At 41.6% G+C, this 21943-nt stretch overlaps 1 protein-coding gene across 2 annotated transcripts in view; it reads left to right on the plus strand.

Annotated features, from left to right (window-relative positions):
- KIF16B (kinesin family member 16B) overlaps window positions 1-21943 on the plus strand; it is a 366353-nt gene that overhangs the window by 307530 nt on the left and 36880 nt on the right. For both annotated transcript variants that reach the window (XM_066234515.1, XM_066234517.1), the window contains one exon: window positions 11060-11143. In XM_066234515.1, coding sequence (XP_066090612.1) covers window positions 11060-11143 — 84 coding nt within the window. The remainder of the gene's footprint in view (window positions 1-11059; window positions 11144-21943) is intronic.

Here is a 21943-nt window from a genome sequence, read left to right on the forward strand (position 1 = left end):
GCTGCCAGGTATCATCTGGGTGCCTCTGCTTGTGAAGGACAAGTTATAGCGGGTTTGACCAGTTAGATGCCATATAAGATTTTTCCCTCTAATCTTTAAAAATTGTGTACCCATTTGGTAATGCAGTGTTACATGAGAAAAGAAAATACCCAGTTAAGTGAGGCATGACAGTGAAGGACACCTTTAACAGGTGGTAACGGAAATCAAATGTTTTCAGTAGTAAAGATTCTGTACTCTATTAGTTCTGAGTTTTCTTTGTGTGATTTATAATTCAGACACAGCTATTTCATTGTTATACAGTCATAAAAGATAGGCAAGGCTTTTTATTGCTCATTTGAATTTCTTTTCTGAATCACTGCTGCCATTATTTATAGCCAAAGGAATTACAATGCTGTTTATCCAAACCTGTGCTGTCTGTTGCCTCTGAGAACTTCTGGACTTAACATGGGGTCTCTCCAAACGAAAAAGTGAACTTGGCCAACAGAGAAAGGCTTCTAATAAAAGCAAACATTTCCATTCTATATAGTTTATCTTCTTGACGGCAGCAGACTGGCTGACCTATCTTATTAAAATGTTATAAACATTGAAGTCAGGATTTGAGTGTGATGGTTCTTACGAGATAATTGGGCCTCATCAATTCCCTGGGAATCAGGAATGGAAAAACCAACTTGTAGGTGGAAATTTTACTCTGAGATCATTAAGAACACTAAGAACTATTACTAAGTAACAGGGAATGCTGACTGTATTTCTAATATACTTATAACTAGCAAACTTGATGGATCAATGGATGGATAATTAATGCTTTCATTGTCTCAAACTGTGATTCACAAATCTGTTAAATGGCTTATGCAGGTTATAAGAAACTACTAATTCTCTCATCTGACTTTGTTGATATTTCTTATATAGATCTGTAATTCAACTTAAAAATCAGAAGTTCTTTGGACTAATATTCAAAATAAGGTTAATAACTTTGGTGGTTATATTTTACAGGCAATAAAAAAAAAGACAAACTTTATTGGAAAGTTGAGCCCCAAAATTATTGATTATATTTTTCTAATGGCTTTTATTTCAGTTACTTTATCTTTATAATGTGTTTTATTTACTGATTTGCAGAACAAGCTTGTCAATATGTTTCTCGTAGGCCAAAAAATGTGCTATTTTAATCCTCATTTGTTTCCTGTATTTTACTCTGCATAATCAAATTTCATAATTATACCAAGTAGACCACAGGGCTGTTGTTAAATTTTCTTTGTCTCTCTAGGCCTATTGTGTCTCCCACAAATATCCAATTTATTTGACCTCAGCCATAATTTTTTATTTTAATGTACAATTTTCCCATAAATGCTCAAATATCTTTGCGTCATTTCCCACTTGTGCTATAAAGATAATGGCAATAGCAGGAAAAGTTATCATTTTAAGAGTTTTCTCAAGTATTCTGCATTCCCATTGGTGTCTGTCCTTTTTCTCTTCTACAACCTCTTGAAAGTTAATATTTTCTTATTATATTGGGCTTTATTTTCCCTCTACACATTTTTGCTTTACTTCAAATAAGAATGCTATAAAGATTTTACAGGAAGTAAGGTACACTTAAAAGCAATATAGCCAAGGTAACAGGTAAAATATCTCCATGATATTTAAGTGCTACTTCTAACTCAGTATAGAGAGATTTTTGCCCTGAGTTACAGAATTTCAGAGATGCAAGGAAACTTACAAATCTTAGTTCAATTCCTTCATTTTAATAGATGATAAAACTAGAAACTGGAGAGGTTTTATTTATTGTTCAAGATTATACAACCAACTCTTTGATGAACTGAGACTTGAAATGTGATTTGCAGGTTATTAAAATGAAAACACATATGGTATTAATTTTACTGTTTCTTTAGATTTGTATAAAGAATAATCACTTTTTATTGTTTCTATAAAAATAATGTATGCTCATTTGTAAAAATTATACATAATACAAGGACAAAGTAACAGATTACTCAAAATCATTCTCTAAATACAGTTGTTACCATTAAATGGATATTATTTTAAGTTCTTAAATGACTAGACAGATAAAAATATGGATAAGTAGATCGAGAAATACTTAAAATAAGAATAAAGAATGAAATAGCTTTATAACATTGTATTCATTCTAGAAATGCCGTTTTTAATTACGGGCATAAAATTTAGTTTTACTTGAATGTAACAAGTGAAAAACAGTACAGTATAACTGAAGAAATTGCTTAATTTCGAAGTAAATGTTTCTTCGCCACCATTTATATTACGATTTCTAAAATATATGACTTTAAGAAAAAATATTACAAAAAGCATTATGTTAGTTGCTCGTTTTCAATCTTTTCATTTTATGAAGTACTGTTTTCCTTTTATGAATGATCAGTTGACTGTTTGAATAGAGGTCACATTAGCGCACTGCTTCCTCCCATCTCCCAAATGTTTATATTATTTGATAATATTTTTATATTGCCAAGATATATAACATTCATATTCTTTTATACATACATTTGACACTATTTCTTCTTAGTTGTGGATGTAGAGGCAGCATTTACCTCGCCATGGTTTCTTCTTCCTGAGATCTTCCTGTTGTGCTGTCTCTTGCTTGGTTTTTGCTCATCTAGATTGTCCTTGAAAGATGTCCCTGGGTGTGTTTCACCTGAGTTCCTACCTGCTTGAGAATGTCTGTCTGTGACCTACATGCTTGAAAGACACTGAGTAGACACTTTGGGGTCACAATGTTTTCCCTACTCCCATTCCATTTTGCATTGTTCCTTTCTCTGCACTGTGTGTGTCTGCGATCTGTTATTGTGTTCATTACACGTTTGTTACTTCTGCTGGGGCTTTCATTCCAAGGCTGTATTCATTTTTTTGTTTTGTTCTGTATTTTAGTTCTGGCTTACTTTGCTTTTTGGCAGGTGAGGGGGAGGTGAGCAGCAGGGGTGGAGGGTATAGTGATAACTACTTTTTTTTCCCCATCAGCTTTATTTTAGAATAGTTTTAGATTGTATGTTTTGCCTTTCACTGTGCGTGGTGGTTTATGGCTGGAAGCCAGACATGAACTATTGGGCGGAAGGAATCGAGGCACCTTGGCCTTTAGTGTGAGGTTCATGTCTAACAGGCTGGCACGCAGGCTTTGTTTACTGTAGGTTTGGTGTCAGAGGCTAAGGTTTCCTCTAGTGCCCTTCTTTGGAAGAGAATTCTTTTGTAAAAAATTTTCAATTTCAGTTTACATTCAATATTATTTTGTATTAGTTTCAGATGTACAGCACAGTGGTTAAACAATCATGTACTTTACAGAGTGGTCCCCTGATATTTCTAGTATCAACCTGGCACTATATATGGTTATTATAACACTATTCACTCTTTTCCCTGTGCTGTACTTGACATCCCCCTGACAATCTTGTAACTTCCAATTTGCATTTCTTAATCCCTTAGTGAAAGGCTTGTGGTGGCGCAGTGGATAAAGCATCAACCTGGAATGCTGAGGTCACCTGTTTGAAACCCCAGGCTTGCCTGGTCAAGGCACATATGGGAGTTGATGCTTCCTGCTCCTCCCTCTTCTTTGTCCCTCTCTCCTCTCTCTAAAATTTAATAAGTAAAAAAAGAATTAATTCTTTCGCCTAGCTCCCCAACCCCCCTCTCATCTATTCTCTGTGTCTGTGTTTCCTAGAGACTTGAGCAGATTCTGAGGCTTGCTGTCCTTGTAGCTGTAACCCCCTGATTATACAGGAGCCTAGTGATGAGGGGAGGTGATGGGGAGGAGGGGTGCCCACAGGCCTGTGTTTAGGTCCTAGTCTTTCAGTGAGCCTGAGTGGGACATCAAACTCCCCCATCTCCAAGGTTAGGCTTTGGTAAAACCCGAGGTAGTTAGAGTTTCCCTTGAAGGCAGCCCGTGGAGCTCTGGGTGTATTTCAAAATGCGTATGTTTTCCTCCTGCCAGAGCTAGGGGGTTCTCCCATCTTTACCATGAGCATCTGGTGCGACTCCTGGAGGTAAGACCTATGAAAGTGAAGAGATCAATCACCCCAAAACCCTCCAATACTACCCTCACCCTGGCTTTTAACTCTTCATGCTAGTCTGCAGGGAGCCTCCAGCTACTCATCAATTACAGTATAAAGTCTTCCTACCAATGCTAGTTCCAGCTTGGGCTTCTGTGCCCGCTAAGCTGGGATGTTCTATCTTCGCTTGTCTGCCTATCCTGTTTGGGACAGTAGTTTGCCCCATAACCTCAATTCTATGATGGATCTAGGGAGAGTTAGAGTTGTTCATTTTTAGTTTGTTCCACTTTTACTGTTGTTGTTGTGAGGACAGGAGTGATGGCTTCTAAGCTCAAGTATCAGGTCAGGAACCTGAAGTTGTATTTGAATAGTTTTAGATTTACGGAAAGAATAAATGTGAAGTCAGCTCAGAGAGTTTTCATATACCCCTTACCCAGTTTCCCCTATTATTAACAACTTACATTAGTATAGTACATTTGTAACAATGATTGCTACATTATTGTTAACCAGTATTGATACATTATTATTAACTGAAGCATATTTTTAAGGCTCCCTTAATGTAGTTCTCCTCTCATCATATCATATAAAGGGTACATGCACCATCGGTATGGCTTATCACTGTCGATAATGACCTTGGTCACCTGACTCAGGTTACTCCAGATTTCTCCACTGGACATTTTCTCGGTTTGCCCCTTTCTATCGTTTGTCCTTTGGAGGAAGTCACCACACAGCACACATTTTGGTGATGGGGAGATATATTCTACTTCCCTTAGGGTGAAGTATCTACCTAAAAACTATGTAGAATTTTTCTGCATGGGAGGCTTGTCAGTTCCTCCCTGTTTTTTTATGTATTCAATTGTCCTATCATGTTTTAGGTTATAAGTCAATCTTATCATTATTTTTTAATTTTGTTTTTTAAATTGTTACAGCTTGGCCATTAAGAGCTCCTCTGGTTGTCACCATGTTCTCTTCTTGTCCTCCCATCCCTGTGCTTGTGTTTCTGGGCCCTTCCTGACGTGTGGCCCGCAGACGCGGCCCAGTCTTGTCTCACGTGTTCCTGTCCCAGTGCTAGCATCAGCCATTTCTTTAGCGCTAACTCCCTTTTCACTTCCTTTCCCCCTGTACTCCCTTCTTTCAACCCTGGTGATCAATGGGGTGACAGATGTCACAGCCAGATCGCCCTCACATCCTGTACTCTCTTCTTTCAGCCTGTGTATCACTTTTTTTCTTTTGGCTCCTTTTTAGCGATGTTTTTTGTGGTTTCTAGGAGACTGAATAATTTCTCATCTGAATTCTCTCTGGCTGTCTTTGACCAATCTTCTTGTGGTATGTATATGGTTTTTTTCTGCCTTTTGCTTACGTTTCATTCAGATCTCCTCGCCCCACCCTTTCTGTTCAAGTTCCAGTTTTGGTTGCTTCTCATTACTTTTCATCCGTAAGTGCAGTGGACTCAATGATGGGAGAAAACACCAGTGCATCATGGGGCCAAGGAGAAGACAGACACTGAGGAGGAGAAGGTTAGCAAGTGGCTGTATGCCTCAACTTTTGCCTGGAATTCTTCTGAATTTTTTCCTTCATTTTGAGACACAATGTTTGTTAGTTTTTGGTGGTCAGAGGGCTGTGGGACCCCTGGCTCTGGTCATACAGCCAACTACCAGTCCTCCGGCCTTCTCTCCCTCTCACTCTATGAGCTTCTCTGGGTTCTTCCTCTCCTGGCCTCCTGCTTTTGTCTTGGCTGCGGGTGTCCCCTACATATTCCTTGTCCGCATATTTAATCTCTTTAATTATAGCATAGCGGCAGGCCTGAGAGTTCACTGCTGAATTTGGTGGGCAGCTCAGGTGCCTGCCTGGCGGCGAGGTGAGCGAGGCCCTGGAAGCCCTCTGTCTCCCCGTCCCCGCCATGCGCTCCCACAGGGCTTCCTGGCCTGCCCTGTGGGCCTGCCATCTCCCAGCCTGGATGCAGTGTTTCCTTGGCTTTCTGTCTCTTTTGTTGTTCTGGCCCTTCTGAAGGAGATGAAGGGGGCACAGGAAGTGCCGCCATCTTTAATCACAGCTCTCCCACCAATTTTCATGGTTGGTACAAAGTTTATTTTGTTACCATCACACTCTTCAGCATGTGGCTCTCTCCACACAAGTTATAAGGGGTAATGTGGCACTTGCTTTTTATGAAAATAAAATCTTATAGAAAGAAAGAAAATTAGTTTTATCTCATAACTGAATCCCAAGTATCTTGATAATTTTTCTGTGAATCAGAAATATTTCCCTGAGCCCCTTTGAATTTACTAATTGTGAGGAATAGAGAACTCAGGGACTCTCATTTTTAGAGGTTAAGGGCACAGTGTTTCCTTTGTCGATAGTTACAAAGAACTAAAGTGGAGTCTGTTCTCCACCTACAGATTGGGATTCACGGTTCCCAACAGGGCTTCTCATGGGAATCCAATCTAGACTGTCTGTTTGATTAAAAAATGAATCCACAAAAATGAAGATTTGTAACTATAAATAACTTGAGAAGAAATGAAAATACCCAGGTAATAGAATTGACTTTAAAATTTCTGTTTAACTTGAGAAAGTGACCAAACAAATAAACAGAAGATGTTGATGTATATAGGACATGAGGAAGTCAGGGACAATTCTGAGTCACTCTCTCTCTGAGCCTATCTTGTATTCTTAATTTGTTGAAAATACTACTTTTCAAATAGGAACACTTTAAGAAAAATGGAAGAGATTTTATTTTCACTCTTCAGGCATATTATTTGTTCTGACCAGTGGTTCTTCTCACCTTGGTTTATTGCCCATTTGTTTTTTATTGATTTTAGAGAGAGAGAGAGGAACATCAATGTATTGTTCCACCTAACTATGCATTCATTGATTAATTCTTGTATGTGCCCTCACTGGAGATTGAACCAAATATCCTAACAGTTTGAATTATTCACAATACAGCAATGACACTTGCAGAGGATTGCTTTTGCTCTATGCTTTAAAATAATGGAGCTTTGTGCTTGAGAGAAAACGGGCAGGTTTCTTCTCTAGTGCAGGTTTCTAAGCCTTCTAAGGGTTTTTATAATATTGCTATTTCAAGAATGAAGCAGCATTTCCTGCCCTTTTCCCCTAATCCAGGGAAGGTCTATGACGGTCTTTTCTTTCTGGAACACGGATGGACTCAGGTGGCTGAGTGTGACGCGTGTTCTGTGTCAACGTCTGTCAGTCCCTCAGAGGCTTCCTGGCCCCCTCCCCTGCATTCCCAACTCCTCAACCATTTCAATGTCATATACATTTTAATTTAAGATATTTTTAGTTTTTATTATTTTTGAGTGCTTTCTGAGAAATATTCTTTTGAACAAATACTGGTTTTGATATAACCAACTGATAATCTATCAAATGAGAGTGTTTTCAGTTGGCAGGGGAAGCAAGCGGACCTGTGTCTTTGCCCTAGTAGTGGTTTTTAAATGTTGACGTTTTGTACAGGATTTAACTAGATGAAATTGCAGACATTCAACCATTTTAAATTTACAAAATTGGAAATTTCCTTTCGTTCAACCTAAAAGCTTAGAGATAGCAAGGCCTAAACAGCACTGCGAAGCGTCTCTAAAAAGGAGAAATGAGGCAGTTTCCATTCTGCCAGAGGAGAGGGCTGGAAAGCTCTTGCTGATGTAAATATAATTACTGTAATGGAGGCCATGTTTCCTTCCTGGCCTTCTTTCCACTTACGTTTGTTCGTGTCCACCCCCACCGGTCAGATGCGGACCCCGCAGCGTGCATTTCTGTCGTGAATCACCTTGGAACTTCTATTTTTTTTCTCCCTCCCTCCAGCTGAGTTTGAAGATACCCACCGTTATTCTTTTGTTTTATTATGAGAGGAACTAAGTAATCTTTTATGTCTTAGGATGGACTTCTGGGGAGCCTGCCTCTGGACCTGTCCTCTTCCCTGTTCCCACTGCTGTTGCTGACCCCTGTCACTTCCCTGTTCCCTTGGTGCATACAGGTCCTCAGTGAGGTGCCATTGACTGCTCTCGCTGGAACTGTCTGTCACTGCCTGGCATAGCAGCCATGCATCATTTTTCTGGTTTCATACACTTAATGAGGGGTCGCTGGCGTCTGGACCCTCGATCCCAAGGGCTCCAGAAGGGTTCTCCCGTACGCCGCGGACCCTTCACAGCGTTACAGAGAAACTGAAAATGCTCATGCCTCGTCTGGAGTCTCCCATGCCGTCCATGACTTTGAACCTTTCTAAGTCACAAAACTCTGGACGTGTGTTCATCTCTCACTAGATGGTTGCATATTGGAGTCCTATGATTATGTGCCTAAAAGTCATTTAAAGTTGCCTTTTCTTCCTAAAATCTGAGCAACAGTTTTATACATAATTTATACATATCTATTTCACAGGGTGAATATCAGTAGCGTAAAATATTAACCTCCATCTCGGGATACTGCTGACTAGAGGATATTTAAATGTGTGGTCCCTGCCCAGTTTTCAGCTCCGAAGTCCTCTTAGTGCACCATTTCTGAGTGAGCGTGCACATGTGACAGTAAATCTCCCCGACAGAAGCCATGGCACCTCATCTGCCACATAAGAAAATGACAAAACAGGCAACTGTGAAAGCACGCTCGCCAAGCCTTCAGCCTCGCACTTGGAGGGGGGAGTTATTTGTACAAGATGAAATGGAGGCTGGATGAAGCCCAAAGGACAAGTGCTGGGGTACCTGTTTTCTCTAAGCTGTGACATATGGCATGTGTCTGCGCCAGTGAGGCCAGGGTTCCAGAAACATGTAGCTCCTTGAAGCCACATCCCCAGTCCAGGGGTGCAGAGGGTACAAGAAAAGGTGGCATGCTGTTTTCTTAGTAATCACCAGTTCTCTAACAAATAGTAAGAGTAGCTAAGGTCCAGGTGGCATTGTTTCAATAAATATTCACAGAAACCCAGTGAAGTTTAGTATTATTGCCTGGGTTTCTTTCAGCAGCAACTACTCAGGCTCAGAGAAACATAGGTGGTTAGCTAGTTGGTGGTCAGTCCAAGCTTCAGACTGGTCTGTCTAACCTCAGTGCCGATGATCTTGTACTTTTCCTCACACTGGTTTTAAAGCTGAATGTTAACCACAAATGAGAGTGTCGGTGAGAAAGGAAGGAGGCACTGTATACCCCACTGCCCATGGCTCCTCTACTGTGGTAGAGAGAGCCCCGGAGCACGAGAGAGGCAAACATCTGCCTGACTTCAGTTAACTTTAAAAAAAAGGACTGTAGAGTAATCAAAGACACATTGAACAGAATGAAAAGGGAGAATTACTCTGAATAGGAGAAAGGCAGATTACTTAATAAAAAATGGGCAACAGTTGGACAGACACTCCCCCCAAATGACTTACCAGATGGTCAATAAGCATGTGCAGAGATGCTCAACAGCATTATTCATTGGAGTAAGGCAGTTGGAACCCCGGTAGAAATCGCTACATAGCCCTGAGAATTGCCAAGATGAGAAAGACCACGGTGCAGAGTGTGGGTAAGGGTATGCAGCAGTGGGCTCTCTCACTCACTGCTGAAGGGGGTTGTCCCTTAGTGAAACCACTTTGGAAAACTATTCAATAATTTCAAGTACAACCAGACACTTTCATACCATATGACCCAGCATTTTTACTCCTAGGAATATGACCACTACATGAGCTCTTTAGAGAACTTATAGGAAAATGTTGATAGTAGCTCAGTCCCTAATGGCTGAAAACTGATCACTAACCAAAAGCCCAATAACAAGAGACCGAACATGTAAATGATGGAATGTTCACGTGATGGAATTCTCTAGAGCCACAGAATGAGCACACTATTGCTACACGTAACAACATGGATAGATCCCACAAACATGAGGTAGAGCACTGCAGGTTGTTCATGCTGTATGACACCATGTAAGTGAAGTTCAAAAATTAGAAAAACTAAACTAAGCTGTTAGAAGTCAGTCAAACTTTATAGGGTTGTGAGGGACAATTGAAGGGGAGCATGGGGGCTTCCTGGGGTGCTGGGCACGTTCTGTTTCTCCATCTGGGTGGTGGGTACAGTGTGTGGAGATGTTGAAAATTCACCGAGTTCACTTACAATTGCATTTCACTGTGTATTCTACTTTAATACTAAGTTTCTAACGTGCTATATAGACAGATGCCGGTTCTTAATTTTTGATGCTTGCTGTGGCAATATAAATTTAAATTAAGAAGGGGATTTGCATGTATAAAATAGGAATTTTGTGGCATATTGTGAACCTATATTTTGGGAGAAAGGTTGTTAATTCTTTCTTGATAATGCTTCATTGGACTCTCAATTTGTCTGCACCTCAAGGTGAGGAAGGAAGGAAATGTGAATTGCATCAACACCAGCAGTGACGTCACTTAGCATTCATTCAACCCGAGCAGTGCTGACTGGTCAGGTTCTTACCAGATTATGGTCCTTTTTGCCTCCGAGTCTAAAATTAAAGTTTATCTTTTTTATTATGATTTTTATATCACCAAGAAGAAAAGCACAAGAAAAATAACTACGAAACTCTTAATACCTGGCTAAAACAAATCCTCCACCTTTCTTCTTTAGGAGACAAGGGGTAAAGATTTGAAGAGACGTCCTCTTTTTCCAGGTGCTATTTTCATTTGCAGGAGCAGTTGAAGAAAAGGCACTGTGGAATGTTTAAAGAATCTTAGCGATGGTCTAAGAACTAATGTACAAAATATTCTCGTATGTGAAAGTTGAGTTTCCCAGTTCTCATCTCAACACAAAAATAAGTTCCAGTATAAAAAAGGGACAAAAAAACCCTTGTGTTTTAAAAATAAAAATTGTAAAACACCATCTGGCAAAGAGTCTAATATTTTCTGAGACAAAAAATAGAGGCTCATGTCTGTTCTTTTTTGCATTCCCATCATCCTGCCTTCTCATTTGACCGCGTGGAACCTTGTCTGATCTGTTTAAGGTCACACAGTGGCAAAGGAGGGCGGGGCCAACCATCTTTTCACCCGTGATGGACACTCCAAATAATCAGTTAATAATGGCCCAGAGCTCACAGGTGTGGTACTAATGCGTCTTTTGTAAAATATGTATTTCAGCTCGCTACCCTTGAATTTCCTCCAAAGAAACTATTTGGAAACAAGGATGAACGTGTGATTGCTGAGAGGCGGAGTCATTTAGAGGTAACGAAATGAAGCTTTTCTTTCTCTGTGTGCAGGGAATGTGCCATCTGATTGCCCACAGTGCATTATTTCTGTTAGGCACTATTACCTTGTTCATGAGTGTGAAGGTGCTGCTCCGTTACCTCAGAAGATGGCAGCAGCAGATTATAAAGTAATGATATCAGTTTATTTAGAGTGTAAGCCCTTATCCCCCTGTGGTCTAGCAGAACTTTTTTCTGGTTTTTAAGGAGATGCTTTTTATTTTAAGGCTTAGGAAGCAGGTTTTGGGTGAGAACTAAATATTCACCATAGACAGATGGTATATAATACAGGATAAGAGTATGAAGTTTGCTGCAAAAGAAACCTCTCTCCCCCCCCCCCCAAAAAAAATCCTTGATTTAATTAACTGAAGATAGTATTGCATCGTTTCTTTTTCAGAATAGTTGGAAGCAGAAGACACATACCTATTTTGGTGGTGGTTAGGTTTTGTTAGGTTTATTTTAGTTTAGTCCTTCTGAGCCAGCTACATGAGGAACGTTGATTGAAGACAACTTGCTTTTGCGACGGCCTCGCTGCCAATACACATTGTGAGTTGTTCTCTCTAGGACGTATTTCTTTTCAGGATAGAGTTGCTTACTTGGTTGAGATCCGACGCTAATATGCTCAGTCTGTGCAGAGGCCCGGTCACAGATAGCCCTGGGCTGTTGGCTGTTGTGAACCATTGAGGCAAGACAGGGTAAGGTGACAGTAACTCACTATGATGTGGCAGCAAGCTTTCAGGAGCCTGATCATAGTTAAAGTCCTCTTTGCTATTTTAAGAGATATAATAACATGACCTATTGCAGAGAAAATCAAATAAGAGCAGGCCTCAGAGTGTCCTCTCCGAATTGTGAAATGCTACATAAAAATTAGGCTTTATTCTCATTCCCAGTGACGGCCAGTTAGAAATGGTTGCCCAAGGGGTCCATCTAATGCCAGTGAAGCAAGGATTAGGGAAACTCCAGAGGCTGCAGGTTCCAATGAGAGCAGGGGGGAAGTGGGCCATGGAGAAACTGAAGACTGGGAGAGAGCAGTCCATGAGGACTTCCGAGTTCAGGTCCTCGGTGCAGGGCTGCTCTGCGGGAGATGCAGTTCAGGCTGTGGCCACACTTCCAGCCAGGCATTGGCGGAAAGCCGCAGAGTTACACATCTGAAGAGGTCCAGACACTGCTGACACTGAGCTCCGGATGGGTCAGTGCAGACTTCTAAAACCCATCCTATGAGATGGCATGACTCTGTTATCCAACTGAAGAATTTGCCTTCAAGGGAAAGATGGTCATGGTGAGCCTGCTCGATCAAGTTTTCTTAAAGGTTTGACTGTAGCATACAAGAAATTTAAAAATAACAGTAGAACTAGTGCCAGTTTTCTTCACCTAACCCTTGCCTGCCTCAGTGAAACATGGAGAATGATTATATTTAAAAACAAATGTATAAACAACAGAACACAGACTGTGGTCATTCCTAGCTATCAGGGCTCTAGTGCAATTTGCATGCGCCCACTGAGCCACCAGACAGGGCGCTTTCTGTACCCTGCATCTGTGAGCACGGCTTTTGGTGTCTTTTGTCTTTCTGTCCCAGCTTCCAGAGTCAGAGCAAAGTTCAGGGCCGTCTTTCATGCCTGGTGCCTTGTTTGTTCTTTCTGTATCTCCTACTTAATCACTAAGCCATCGCCTGTTGATGAACAGAGTTCGACATGGATGTCTCTGCCAAGGCAGGGATCCCTGTGTTGCCTGTGACTGTTACATACCCAAAGCATTAGCCTTTATAGAAGGAATTCCACACCTCGTGGAAATAGACAGTGGCCTTTTAAATTAAGTGTACTTCATCTAGTGTTGATGGTTAAACCTTAGAATATTTGGGATTTAATTTTTTTATCAAGGAGAAAGCATAATTCACCTTCGCTTTAATGGAAAACTAATCTGAAATTCTTGGGCTAATTTCCTGCCACAATTATCATTTTATCTCTCTTTTTTTTTTACCTAACATCGGAAATCACTGTGTCAGTGCATTTTTTTGTGAAAATTAACAAAATTACTTTCTTTGAACTTCCTATTCAATTTAATTCAATGTACATTTCATTACTAATAGATACTGAAGACCGTACTAGGCATTGTATGGAATATAAATGAGACATTGCCTTCCCTCTAAGAACATGTGTTTAAATTCCTGTATGGCATTATCTAGAGGTAAAACTTCGTACACACGCACACATATGGAAAGGTGGTTACTGAGGACACATCTGCACAGTGCACGCTAGCGTGCACAGAATGTGCTCAACAGGAGTGATCTGACGGTCATTAAGACCCAGGGGGCTGGCCCTGTAAACCCCCTCGTCTTCAGTCAGCTGTGTAAAGCAGTGTTTTCAGCAAGCACTCAGTTGTTTTAATCTCCCTTGCTATTAAAGTATTTTCAAGGTTTTGACCTTGTGTTTGAGATTATCACCAGAAAGTATAAAATATTTTCACATTAAAGGCACATACCACGTTTGCATTTTCCAAGTTAAAGAAATTAAATTGATAATGATTTGTAAAAATGATGGGTAGTAGCAAAAATTTCCAGCTGTCATGAAGTACCCTAGAGATTAATTTTCTCATCTTAGAGAGAGGAATATTAGTGGTGTGTGTGGCAGCGGTGGGGGTGGTGGGGTGGGGACCCAAACAATGAACATACTGCACTATAAGAGGCTACTGTGAGTAAGAACGTGATGGGAAATGAAGGATTATAAACCGGGCCTCCACCTCCGTTATTGCTAAACTTGTGTCAGCTTCGCCCAAAGTTACTGGGCCAACCTTATACCTGGAGCCGGTTCTCCCAGAATCTGACCTGTTCCTGGTTTGCAGCTCAGGCTCAAATAAAAGATTCATGCCATAGAATGAATAGGAAACACAGGTTTCTAATGTGGACAGACCTTCCTGTCACTGTGGGCAGACCCTGCCATCGGGAAGACAGAGGGTTGTGACAGCAACAGTCCCCAGGTGTGACATCCCTCTTGTCACCCAGAGAACAGCCCGGGAAACAAAGGCTGCCAGTGAAGCAGTGGAGGTAACAGGACGAGACTAGATCAGCCTCTCCCTGGTGAATTCTTCTGACTGTATCTGAAGCCAGAGACCCTCACTGTGGATGAGGCTGAGACATAGGCGCTGCCATTGCATGTGACAGTGGTGGCACACTGGCCATGTCGCTGCTCCCACTTACCACTCCCGACTCATACTCACTAGGTGTTCACGGAGTGCCAGGCCTGAGCACAGTGGGCCGTGACTGTGTCCCCTGCCCGTCCTGACTAGCTTGTGAGGTGAGTCCTATTATCTCCATGTTAGGGGGAGGAAGTTAAGCCTTGAGGAGGATAAGGAAGCTCACATTGCTAGTAATTGGCAACACCTCGGTTTGCCTGGGGTGTCGTTTAGAGTAGGCCCCTTCTCTTGGTAATCAGCACACTCTAAGTTTGACGTGAAGTTGGGTCTTCCTGTAAAGACATGTTATTTCTTTCGAAGAAACATCTTCATTCCGCATTATCACCACAGTGTTAACCAGAACCCAGTGCCTGGTTATTCTTCAGTGCCACTTCATTCATTCCCGGTCCCCAGGCACCTGTTCTGTGCCAAGCAGAGTTCTAGAACTGAAGAAGCCAGAGCCGCCCAGTGGCCCTTCTCGTCTTCTAACTGACCGTGGTGGAAGGGGTGGCCTTTCATTAGAATCTTACTGCTTTTTGATTAAAGAAACATGTTCGTTGTAATTGTTGATTTCTAAATATTCACTGCCTACCTGGCTTATCAGAGGTTCTGAATATCAATTGCTTATGGCTTTGTTTATTTTATTGCATATTTTAATGCTTGGTATCACATTATATGCAAATTATCTTCCTAGCTGCATCTCTGAACCTGAGAAATTTCTAAAAAGCTTTGTTAAAAGTCCCGGAGCACACAGCAAGCCTGGGTCGCTTGTTCCTTTCTCCCCATTTGCATCTTATGAGCTTAAGCATTAATGAAAAGGCTAAAACCTAAAGTGGGAGCTCCGCATGTGGGCCTGGGAGCAGATCATTCTGGGTTGGAATCCCAGCTCTGCTGCTGTGCAATTATTTACTGTCACTGCTTCAGTTCCCTTGTAAAATGAGGACCCACCTTCCTGGAGTTGACTAGAGGATTGGGAGAGATCATGTACACCACATGGCATCTCTAAAGGGGGAGGTGGTACCAGTGAGGGTGGTGGGGGGGGGGGTTGAGGAGGATAACAGCAGTGAGGGAGCTTGAAGACCCACGGGAGGGCATCACATGTAACAACAGGAGTTTCTCAGTTGGGAACCTCTCTTTCTGAGGACAAAGACACTCACATTACGTGAATATTCTTATTCCTGCTGATTTCTGGAAGGTTGCTCTAATACTAAGCTTTTATCTGTAAAATTGTAATCTGAAAGTAGAAATGCTTTTTGATAGTCTTGGCAAGGCGGAGCTTTTGTCCGTGTGGCAGAGATGAGAGGCAGAGGATCGTTAGGAAGTGAGCACGGCCCTCTGCGTTTGTGCAGTGTCAGTGACAGTGGGTAGTTCTCGGCCTGTACCCCAGGTCATTGACGGCAGGGGTGTCCACTGTGGAGTCCCCAGCTCCCCTGAGCTTCTGCCTGGGGAAACAGGAGTGTCCGTACTGTTCAGCAAACACTCCCAGAAGTACGCCTGTTGTTTTAAAACAAAGTTAGATTGATTGACTCGCAGCACTAAGGGAGAACCATAGCACGGGAAGCATGGGCCATATCAGCAAGAGGGCAGGACAAAGAATTTATGATAGGATTCGGGCTTGTTTTAGTGATTTTGGAAAGAATGCAAGGAAGTGGGGCTTTGCCGTGGACTGGACGCTGGGCAGATTCTGTGATTGGGCATTTTAATAATTCTTATCTAAAGGCAAGAAGAACAGAGTGAAGTTAAAACTATGGTTGACTAAAAAATAAAAAAGTAGCCGTCAGCACATTAGCTAGAATAGGGGGATTTTTTTTATCATATTTGTGGTGTATGCACGTTCGTGTTTTTGTCTGTGTTCAGACTTCATTTTCCAGAGCAGCCTTGCCTGGTGTCGGTGTTGTTGGTGATTGTTTGAGGTTGGCAGGAACACACACAGCTGGCTGTGAGCACAGGACCTCCCAGCTGCTTGTCTTCGTTTTCTTGCAGTAAGGGGACACCCAGCTTATAGGTGTCATTCTTTATAATGGGAACCATGAAGTAAATGAAGAGTTGTTTTCAAAATAAAGTCTTGATAGTTCAAATGCCTTATCTGCCAAATCCCGGTATAGTGAGGCTGTCGGTATTGACATATCTCTAACATCCCCTCCCACCCCCATCGCAGGAGCCATTTTTCTGGCTTGGGTGCCTGTAACACGCACCATCTAGCTTTTCTGACTACCAGGAAAGTGTCTCATTCTGCTGTAGCAAGGTAATTCCAAACCCTTAAATGTTCAACAATGGAATAATTTGGTTTAGATATTTTATAGGTTGAACCCTTTCAATTTCAAACATAATTCCAGGGTTTTTTTTCATTCATTTGGCTGTATGAAAGATATCTAGCAATTCTATGCTTAATTTTAACATTTTTTCTACTCTCTGCTGATACCACAAAATGGATAATAGTAGAACCATTATCAAACAGGCAGAGATTTAAGAAATACCCAACAGAAAGAAACATTTTCTTCCTCACTTATGTTTTTTATTCTGTTTTTCTAGTTGTATTAGCGGGGAGTAGTCCCTATTCCCGATGTCAGTGACAAAGCATTTTTGAAGTGAGTACGTGTGTGACTGCAGATGTGCCAGAGGAGACTGCGTTGGAGTGTGGGGGCTGTGGCACCTAGATGCTTCATGGAGTCAGAGTTGCTGAAAATGCTGACATCTTGGGGCTAAATTCGAGAAAGAGATAGGAAACTCAGTGTGGTATTGAAACAATGCGGAAGGTTCTAGAATGACACCTGAGTTTGAAATCCAACCCTGTGATACACCAGTGTCTATAAGACCTTAGAAAGTTGCTTCTCTCCCTAAACATCAGCTTCTTATTAAATGGGAGAAATGATTTCTCCTTCACAGAATTGTGGGAATTACATGCGAAAGGATATATACTATGCCGGAAGTAGGTAGTGCTGTGAAGGGAAAAAGGGAAGTGTGGGAAAGAATGAACTCCACAGGCAAATAAAAATTCTCACAGGTCAGTGTCAGGTGGTGCCGTATGATCACATCAAAGACTGACTCTCCAGCTGAAGGGAAAGTCCCACTTTGGTTTTTTTTTTGGTCCCCGTGGCTCCCCACCAGATGCCCCTGTGGTTTCTTGGTCACAGCACTTTAGCAGTGGTTGGAGGGATTTGTTTGTTTGTTTCTTGGTTGGTTGGTTTTGTTTTTTAAGTGTTTTCCACTTTGTTTTGGGGTGTTTTTTTTTTTTTGCATTTTTCCGAAGCTGGAAACGGGGAGGCAGTCAGACTCCCTTATGTGCCCAACCGGGATCCACCTGGCACGCCCACCAGGGGGTGATGCTTTGCCCATCTGGGGCATTGCTCTGTTGCGACCAGAGCCATTCTAGCGCCTGAGGCAGAGGCCATGGAGCCATCCTCAGTGCCTGGGCCATCTTTGCTCCAATGGAGCCTTGGCTGTGGGAGGGGAAGAGAGAGACAGAGAGGAAGGGGGGGGTGGAGAAGCAAATGGGCGCCTCTCCTATGTGCCCTGGCCGGGAATTGAACCCGGGACTACTGCACGCCAGGCCAATGCTCTACCACGAGCCAACCGGCCAGGGCCCCACTTTGGTTTTCACGAGAAGTTGTTAGTTCAAGAAGACACCAAAATTAAAACAAATTCTTCCAAGGAGAGTAACAATGCCCAAACCCAGGTGGAGGCCTGGAGGGTAAGGGAAGCACCCACCTACGGTCCTAAAACACTTTCACTCTCAGCCATTTTTCTCCTCTTTGTTCTAAATGGCATCCTCCGTGGGTGATGGCTGTCAACTCAGGGACTCAGCACCCACAAAAGTGGGAAAATTGTTCTCTGTCATTGTGCTCCCAGTCTAAAACTTGAAGCCAGCAATCAGCATCTCCATTACTTTGTTGATTGTAATTGAAGTCAGCTGAAACATCTCTGAGCTTGGGCTCCTCCCTCCGCTCAGAGGGCTCCTCAGAGAGACCCGCCCCATGCGGGGGCTCCCCACCAGATGCCCCTGTGGTTTCTTGGTCACAGCACTTTAGCAGTGGTTGGAGGGATTTTTTTGTTTGTTTCTTGGTTGGTTGGTTTTGTTTTTTAAGTGTTTTCCACTTTGCTAAAAGATAAGCCTATGAGGACAGGTATTTCAGCTGTCTTGTTCACCTCTGTTTCTTCAGTGCCTAGAACAGTATCTAGACCTTAATAGATCTAATAAATGTTTGTTGAGTGACAAGTTCAAGCTGTGTTGAATATCAAGTAGCACATATTTGTTCTGACAAAAAGGAAATTTTTTAAATGAGAGCACGTGCTTGTACTTGGGTTTGAATGCCAGCAGCTCTGTCACTTTGAAGTATGCCACTGAGCTTCATTATCACCCATGCAAAACAGGGGTAAGAGCTGACTTTCAGAGGTGTGGAGGGGATCAAATGACAATGGCATTAAAAGCAACTAATAGAAGGTACAGCCCATAACACATCCTCAATCGATACTTAGGTGCTAGGTACATAGCAAACGGAAGAAATGATGTGGCAGTTGCCATATAGTGATGGAGAACTGGCTTTTAAAATTAAAATTTTAAAGTCCTACTTAATGCAAACAGTCAAGAAAAGGAAATAAAATCTATACTGATTGATAAAGAAGAACTGAAACTGTCTTGTTATAGATGGCATGATTGTCTATGTAGAAAATCCAAACTAATTGACAAAGAAAAACTTGCGGGACCTCATAAGCAATTATGGCAAGATTGCAGGATACAAGGTTAATACACAGTTGTCATTCACTTTATACCAGCAATAAACAAGTGGAATTTGAAATTGAAAACATACTACCATTTAATATTAGAACCCTTAAAAATTAAGTAAAATCTAGCCAAATATCTGTGAGATCTATATGAGAAAAACTGTTAAGACACTGTTAAAAGCCTGACCCGGCAGTGGTGCAGTGGATAGAGTGTCAGACTGGGACGCGGAGGACCCAGGTTCAAAACTCCGAGGTCACTGGCTTGAGCACGGGCTCACCAGGTTGAGAGCAGGGTCGCTGGCTTGATCGAGGGGTCATAGACATGACCCTGTGGTCACTAGCTTGAGCCAAAGGTTGCTGGATTGAGCAAGGGGCCACTCCCTCTGCTGTAGCCCCCCGGTTAAGACACATATGAGAAAGCAATCAATGAACAACTAACGTGCCACAACAAAGAATTGATGCTTCTCATCTCTCTCCTGTCTGTCTCTCTCTGTCAAAAAAACAACAACAAACCACTCCATTAAAAAAATAGAACTAAACAAATGAAGAAACCTGTTCATAGATAAGACTCAATATTGTCAAGATGTCAGTTCTTTCCAACTTAATCTAGAGATTCATTGCAATTCCAGTCAAAATCTTAGCAACATATTTTTGTGAATATGGACAAACTGACTCTAAAGTTTATGTAGAAAGGCAAGATTCCCAGAAGAGCCAGTAGAATATTAAAGAACAAAGTTGGAAAACTGCCACTACCTAATTTTAAGACTAACTATAAAGCTATAGTAATCCAGACAGGGTGTTATTATTGAACAGACAAATCAATGGAACAGAATAGGGAGCCCAGAAAGAGAACCACATAGATATAATCAACTGATCTTTGACAGGACTAAAGGCAATACAACGGAGCAAAGATAATCTTTTCAACAAGTGGTACTTGAATAACCAGACGTCCACATGCCAAAAAAAAAAAAAAAAAAGGAATGAATCTAGACACAGACTTCACACACTTCACAAAAAGGAACTCAAAATGGATTATAGACCTAAACATAAAACGCAAAACTATAAAACTAGAAGAAACAGGAGAAAACCTAATGACCTTGGGTATGGTGATGACTTTTTGGTAAAATTTTAATGCTATGGCCCATAAAAGAAATAACTGATAAGCTTGACTTCAGTAAAATTGAAAATGTCTGCTCTACAAAAAAGAATGACAGGACAGAGAGAAGGCTAGACCAGCCACAATCTGGGAAAAAATATTTGCAAAAGACACATCTGATGAAGGATTCTTTTCCAGAATATACAATGATCTTTAAAATCTCAACAATAAGAAAATAAAAATTAAAAAAACAGTATAAAAATGGGCAAAAGACCTGAATAGATACCTCACCAAAGAAGATGCACAGATGGAAAATGAGCATACACAAGGATACTCATAAACATCCTGTGTCATTAGGGAAGTGCAAGTTAAAACAACAGTGAGATACTTCTCCACACATTAGAGTGACCAAAATCTAAAACTCTAAGGACATCAAATGCTGGTGAGGATGTGAAGCAACAGGAATGCTCCTTCATTGCTGGTGGGAATGCAAAATGGTTCGGCCACTTTGGAAGTTTCTTTCTTTTTTTTTTTTTTACTTTTATTTTATTCATTTTAGAGAAGGTAGAGAAAGAAGGAAGGAGGAGCAGGAAGCATCAACTCCCACATGTGTCTTGACCGGGCAAGCCCAGGGTTTCAAACCAGCAAACTCAGCATTCCAGGTCAACACTTTACCCACTGCGCCACCACAGGCCAGGCAAATTGTCTTACAAAACTAAATACACTCTTACCATGCAATTTAGCACTTACACTTTTTGATATTTACCCAAATGAGTTGAAAACATGTCCACACAAAAACCTGCACATGGGAACTGTGGACTTTGGGTGATATCAATGTATCACTGTTGGCTCACGGATTACAACAAACACTCTGGTGTCAGATGTTCATAGTGAAGGTAGGCGTATATGTGGAAAGTTCCTGTACCTTCCTCTCAATTTCTCTGGGAACCTGTCACTCCTCTTAAAAATAGTCTATAAAAATCACTTAAAAGTATCATGCAGTCATCATGCATTTATAATCTCCTTCTTCCTCCTTGTTTCTCTTTATTCCACTTTCAGTTTGTCCTCTCTGTATTCTCTTATTTTCCTTTGCCCCTTTATTCTGTGCTGAATGGAAGGAAGGGAGGGAAGGAGGGAGGAAGAGAGGGAGGGAGGGAGAGAGGGAGGGAAGAAGGGAGGGAGGGAGGGAGGGAAGAAGGAAGGGAGGGAGGGAGAGAGAGGGAGGGAGGGAGGGAGGGAGGGAGGAAGGAAGGAAGGAAGGAAGGAAGGAAGGAAGGAAGGAAGGAAGGAAGGAAGGAAGGAAGGAAGGAAGGTGAGTGGATTTGACACTATTACCTATTTTTTCTTGATAGTATTAGGTTAAACTATTAAAAGGAAGGTAATCATCTTCTAAATCTATATGTAATTTTTATGTATATTTCTCCCTTTCTAGAGCATATAATAATTTATATTTCATTAAGAGTGGCTCAGTCATTACTCTGAAATTTGATAGTCACCATTTTATCTATCTTTACCACATTTTATTCACTTTTTATTTCCAAACTTGAGACAGATGTTGTCTGTCTGTATGAATCAGTGTTTTTCAGAATCTTCAAATTAATGAGCTGTTCACTCAGCACACTCCCTTTTACAAATTAAAACATTTCAATGCAGAAACCAAAAAGAAATCTTTAAGCAAGGAGGCAGAGAGACAGACTCCCATGTGTGTCCCAACCGGGATCCAACCAGCAAGCCCACTAGTGGGTGATGCTCTGCCCATCTGGGGCCACTGCTTCACCGCTCAGCAACTGAGCC

The sequence above is a fragment of the Saccopteryx bilineata genome, chromosome 6, assembly GCF_036850765.1.
Source record: "Saccopteryx bilineata isolate mSacBil1 chromosome 6, mSacBil1_pri_phased_curated, whole genome shotgun sequence".
Classification (NCBI taxonomy): domain Eukaryota; kingdom Metazoa; phylum Chordata; class Mammalia; order Chiroptera; family Emballonuridae; genus Saccopteryx; species Saccopteryx bilineata.